This window comes from Anomaloglossus baeobatrachus, chromosome 3 (assembly GCF_048569485.1).
Source record: "Anomaloglossus baeobatrachus isolate aAnoBae1 chromosome 3, aAnoBae1.hap1, whole genome shotgun sequence".
NCBI lineage: Eukaryota > Metazoa > Chordata > Amphibia > Anura > Aromobatidae > Anomaloglossus > Anomaloglossus baeobatrachus.
Window position 1 is genome coordinate 91,088,063 of NC_134355.1, and position 6,000 is coordinate 91,094,062.

Below are 6,000 nucleotides of genomic sequence, written 5' to 3' on the forward strand. Positions count from 1 at the left end.
TGAAATTGCCAAACTTTTGAAGTGTGATCACCGAACAATCAAGCGTTTCATGGCAAATAGCCAACAGGGTCGCAAGAAGCGTGTTGGGCAAAAAAGGCGCAAAATAACTGCCCACGAATTGAGGAAAATCAAGCGTGAAGCTGCCAAGATGCCATTTGCCACCAGTTTGGCCATATTTCAGAGCTGCAACGTTACTGGAGTATGAGAAAGCATAAGGCATGCCATACTCAGGGACATGGCCAAGGTAAGGAAGGCTGAAAAATGACCACCTTTGAACAAGAAACATAAGATAAAACGTGAAGACTGGGCCAATAAATATCTTAAGACTGATTTTTCAAAGGTTTTATGGACTGATGAAATGAGAGTGACTCTTGATGGGCCAGATGGATGGGCCAGAGGCTGGATCAGTAAAGGGCAGGGAGCTCCACTCCGACTCAGACGCCAGCAAGGTGGAGGTAGGGTACTGGTATGGGCTGGTATCATCAAAGATGAACTTGTAGGACCTTTTCTGGTTGAGGATGGAGTGAATCTCAACTCCCAGACCTACTGCCAGTTTCTGGAAGACAACTTCTTCAAGCAGTGGTACAGGAAGAAGTCGGTATCGTTCAAGAAAAACATGATTTTCATTCAGGAAAATGCTCCATCACATGCATCCAACTACTCCACTGCGTGGCTGGCCAGTAAAGGTCTTAAAGATGAAAAAATAATGACATGGCCCCTTGTGCCCCTGATCTGAACTCCATAGAGAACCTGTGGTCCCTCATAAAATGTAAAATCTACAGGGAGGGAAAACAGTACACCTCTCGAAGCAGTGTCTGGGAGGCTGTGGTGGCTGCTGCACGCAATGTTGATTGTAAACAGATCAAGTAACTGACAGAATCTATGGATGGTAGGCTGTTGAGTGTCATCATAAAGAAAGGTGGCTATATTGGTCACTAATTTTTTGGGGTTTTGTTTTTGCATGTCAGAAATGTTTATTTCTAAATTTTGTGCAGTTATATTGGTTTACCTGGTGAAAAAAAACAAGTGAGATGGGAATATATTTGGCTTTTATTAAGTTGCCTAATAATTCTGCACTGTAAGGCTATGTGTGCACGTTGCGTACTGGCCCTGCAGAAATTTCTGCAGCGATTTGAACAGCACACGTGCGCTTCAAATCGCTGCAGAAACAGTCCGTAGTGAAAAAAAAAAAAAGCCGATTACATGCGCTCTGCCTGCAGCTCCTGCCATAGACATAGCAGGAGCTGCATGCAGAGCGCAGGAAAGAAGTGACATGTCATTTCTTAGAACGCGCGCTTCGGGCAGCAGCCGAAGCGCTGCGCTCTAATACGCCACGTGCGCACGTCTCCTGCATAATCTTCATAGATTATGCAGGGGATGCAGGACGCATGCAGTTACGCTGCGGTGCAGACGCAACGTAACTTAGAATTACGCAATGTGCGCACATAGCCTAATAGTTGCCTGCACAAACAGATATCCTCCTAAGATAGCCAAATCTAAAAAAAACCCACTTCAACTTCCAAAAATATTAAGTTTGATATTTGAGTCTTTTGGGTTGATTGAGAACATAGTTGTTGATCTACAATAAAAAAAATCCTCTAAAATACAACTTGCCTAATAATTCTACAAACAGTGTACATTTAAAAAAAAAAAAATAAATAAAGAACGTAATATAAAAAAAATCCCAATTTTTTTTTTTTTAAATACACAAACCTAATTAAAGAGAGTGTATCATCAGAAATCAGTCTTATTGTTTAAATTAGGTTTATGTTTGTTGTACAATATTAATGTTATATTGAAATAGCCCTTAAGTAGACCTTTCAGGATCAGTAACATTTATTGCTCTACCTTATCCTGTTGTAAGTTCCTAGAGTTCAGGATCTCGTGCACCCTAATCAAGTGTATGTAAATACAATTTACATATTCACTGCTACCCCTCCCACCTCCAAGTGCATTCACTATCACTGCTGAGAGGTGGGAGGGCGTATGGGTGGGGGCAGCAGTGGAAATTCAGTTCAGATTTACTATCATTGATGCCAGCACTGAGAGGTAGGAGGAGAGCGCTGGGCATATGCAGTTTGTACTTACATATGCTTGACTATTTATTATGTCACACTGAATTCTACAGAGCTTACAACAAGATAACAGGATAAGGTAGAGCTATAAAACTTACTGATCCCGAAAGATCTCTTTAAGGGCTATTTCAATATAACATTAATATTGTACAACAAAATCACCTGACAGATTCCCTTTACAGCTAAAAGACGGCTATTATTTTTTTACAACCTTCTTTTTTAAGGTTTATAAAAAAGTTGAAGTTTGGGTAATTGTAATCCTTGTTTATATTTTTTTCCTAATTATTTTTTCATTTGTTAATTTTTGCTAGGATCCAATTAAGTATTTAAATTTAAAGACACATTTTATTATTTGTTAAATTTTGTAATATTTAAGTTAGATTTTTTTTTATCACGATTTATGGTACTTTATGATGTATCTATCTTGCATTTCCTTTTGTGGTTATGGCTGTTTTTAATCCGGTCTTTGGTCTTACCCTTTTTTCTTGATTGCTTTTTCTAAGTTCTTCTCAAGAGATAACTTTTCCTTATCAAGTTGTGCCACTAATTTGTCAGCTTGTGTGCAGTGTACCTTCCGCACAGAACTTTGCTCCTGGAAAACAGTAGCTTTATTTCATTAGACAATTAAACACTTGGTGGTTCACTTGATTCATTGGAACATTGTGTATTCACTTGTATGCTGTGACCAACTCCAGACAGACGGCGCTGTTACATGCCACCATTATCAAGCTTAAGTCATCAAAGCCACACGTTTTTTGGAGAATGATTAATTAATACTGAAATACAATGTTTACTACAAAAATCAAGCTTAATATAAGCGAAATGCTGAAAAATGGCAAAATGAGGCTCACGTCCACTCGTTCTTTTCTTCAAAAACCAATCCAAAACTTAACTCCTACATCCTAGACACAAGTGAGAAAAGCCTACCAACGGTGTTTAATCCATCATCCACTAAACCGTCCACAAGTCCTACTGAAAGATTTTATAGCTTGGGAAATTGGGATTCTTTGGGTGCTTCACAGACTTGACTGATTTGCATGTGTCTATGGAATAGTAGGACATGCATTTTAACCCCTTCATCACCCAGTGATTTTCCATTTTTGTGCTCCATTATTTCCTCCCCTTCTTCCAAGAGCCATAACTTTTTTTATTTTTCCGTCAACATAGATAGCCATATGTTGTACTTTTGAATTAAACCATTCATTTTGCCATATAGTGTGCTGGAAAATGGGAAAAAAAATTCAAAGTGCGAAGTGCGGTGAAATTGGAAAAAAAGTCCAATTGCACTTGTCTTTTGGGCTTCTTATTTACCATGTTCACTATATGGTAAAACTAAAGTTAAGTACAAGTAAGTACATACCAAACATGTATGTTTTTTTTTCCATTTAAGTATTGAAAAAAATCTGGTTTGTAATAAAAAAATAAAAAATAGTTTTTGGGTCATTTTCCAAGACCCGTAACATTTTAATATTTGGTATCTGGGGCTGTATTATGGCTTCTTTGCGCCCATAGCTGATTTTTATACTGATACTTTTTTGAGTAGATGTGATGTTTTGATTGCCTCTTATTTTATTTTATTGCAATGTTACGGCAACCAAAAAAACTTAATTATGGCAGGGTTTTTTTTAGTTACACTGTTTAACAATCTGATTAATTTATTTTATATTTTGATAAACTGGACATTCCTGAACACAGCGATACCAAATGTGTATTTTTTTGTTTTATTTTCAATGGGGCAAATAAGAGGTAACTTAATCTTTTGTGTTTTTTTCATCACTTTTTATTGTATTTACTAGTCCTCTTCAGGGACTTGAAGCTGTGATTGTCTGATAACGTATGCTGTACAGAGCAGGGCCTTACCATCAGCACTGCTCTATACAACAGAAATGAAGATCTCCTATGAAGGCCAGCACTCAGCCGGTGTTCACAGAAGGTTCGTCATGACAGACACAGACGTCATCAGCTGACCCCTACCTGTCATGATAACTCAACGGTGCCCCACGATCACATCACAATAGGAGCGGGGAATTACGGGCTCCCCGCCAGCATGTGTTAAATCCCACTGTCAGAGATTGACAGCGGGATTTAACTGGTTAACAGCCATGAGCGGATCTCGGATCTACTCGCGAATGATAAAGGCGCAGGACAGCTGATCAGATCAGCAGTCATGTGCAGGGAAAGATGTGGGCTCGTCGTGTGAGCCTGCATGAAAGCAAGGGACATGACCTATGATGTAAATATACATTATAGGTTGTGAAGGGGTTAAGAGAGTTTCTTTTAAAAAAAGTTTTGCACGGATATTGAAATTGCAACTATTATTTTCAGCATGAAAGGTATATGCTTCTGAAGGTTGATCTCTGGATTCAGTTCCCAGGGGCGGTGCAGTAGAGATGTGTGATTACATTTATGCATGTCCATGGGTGTGCTGGGAGGGGGTTGTCTCAAGATCTTAAATGGTTAAATTTGCAAAGTGCTTTTAAAAAAAGCAACTTTACCATATAAATCATATTGAAAATCATCTCCGCTCTGAAGAGACGAAGGGATTTTTTATTCAATAGTTTAGAGCTTGTTGCCTAGGTTACCGGCCACCTCTGAGGTCTTGGAGTAGCCAGTTACCTAAGGAAAGGGCATGTGCAGCTTTAAGGTTCTTTGCTTAAGAGTCTGCATGTACCGATCATATCGCTGGTCGGATGGCTGGATCTGGCCAGCTTCAGTAGCAACATTGAGATACTCAGTTCGGACCGACAGCTCCAGGTCCAGGCTGTCCATCTTAGGGTAAGTTCACACAGTGCGTTTTTCGCGGTGTTTTTGCGCGTTTTTCGGGTGCGTTTTTGGCCTCAAAACTGCATGACTTTGCTTCCCCAGCAAAGTCAATGAGTTTTCATTTTTGCTGTCCGCACACAACTTTTTTTTTAAGCTGCGTTTTTGAGCTTAAAAAAAAAAATGGACATGTCAATTCTTTCCTGCGTTTTTCTGCGTTTTCACCCCATGCAATGCATTGGAAAAATGCAGCAAAACGCAGAGATCAAAAACGCAGCAAAACGCAGCCAAAAACGCACCAAATCGCAGTAAAAACACATGCGTTTTTTGCCGCGTTTTTTTGCCGCGGGTGCGTTTTTGTGCATTTTTAGCGGCAAAAAACGCAGAAAAAAACGCAGCGTCAAAAAAAACGCAGCGTGTGCACATAGCCTCAAGGAGCGCAGCAGAAAGGTGAGAGGCAGTGAAGTTATGTGCTACTGAGGAAACAACATTAACACTCTCCTTTAAGTCAATGTGTGCAGCATATATAGACAGTCAGGAACATGGGCAGCATGGTGGCTCAGTGGTTAACACAGTGCAGCACTGGGGTCCTGAGATCAAATCCCACCAAAGACATAAATCTCCAAGGGGTTTGTTTGGGTTTTCTCCATATGCTCTAGTTACCTATCACACTCTAAAGACAGAATGACAGGGAGTTTAGTTTATGAGCCACAATGGGGACAAAGTGGAGAAAGTGTCGTAGAACTTAAAGGGATCCACCCAGAAGGATTTTCATACATAAAGTAAAGCCAGTGCTATACTGGTGCCAGGATGCGGAATGTAAGCATAGCTTTTGTTCAGAGATTGGATGTTTTATTTCAGAGATATGTGCAAGTAAAGTTCCAGCAATGCATTGCTATTTGATTGACAGGTGCAACAGGAAGGGAATAAGTGGGTTGGGTCTTTCTATTCCCGCCCCTGTCTGTCTGTCTGCGGCAGAATTAACGTCTATGATGGCGACAGGGCGAGGAAAACCAGGCAGGCAGACAGGGGAGGGAGTAGATAGCAGGACCTGACCCACATATTCCTATCCTGTTGCACCTGTCAATAAAATAGCAGTGCATTACTGGAACATCCAATCTCTGTACAAAAGCTATGCTTACATTCAGTATCCTAGCGCCAGTAT

General features: G+C 40.1%; 1 protein-coding gene across 5 annotated transcripts in view; it reads right to left on the bottom strand.

Annotated features, from left to right (window-relative positions):
- The window catches only part of PLCB4 (phospholipase C beta 4), a 516,205-nt gene that overhangs the window by 56,367 nt on the left and 453,838 nt on the right, over positions 1 to 6,000 (bottom strand). For 4 of the 5 annotated variants that reach the window (XM_075339305.1, XM_075339302.1, XM_075339303.1 and 1 more), the window contains exon 33: positions 2,552 to 2,667. The exons of the other annotated variant lie outside the window; for it this stretch is intronic. In XM_075339305.1, the coding sequence (XP_075195420.1) occupies positions 2,552 to 2,667 (116 nt within the window). The remainder of the gene's footprint in view (positions 1 to 2,551; positions 2,668 to 6,000) is intronic. 5 annotated transcript variants of the gene reach the window in all.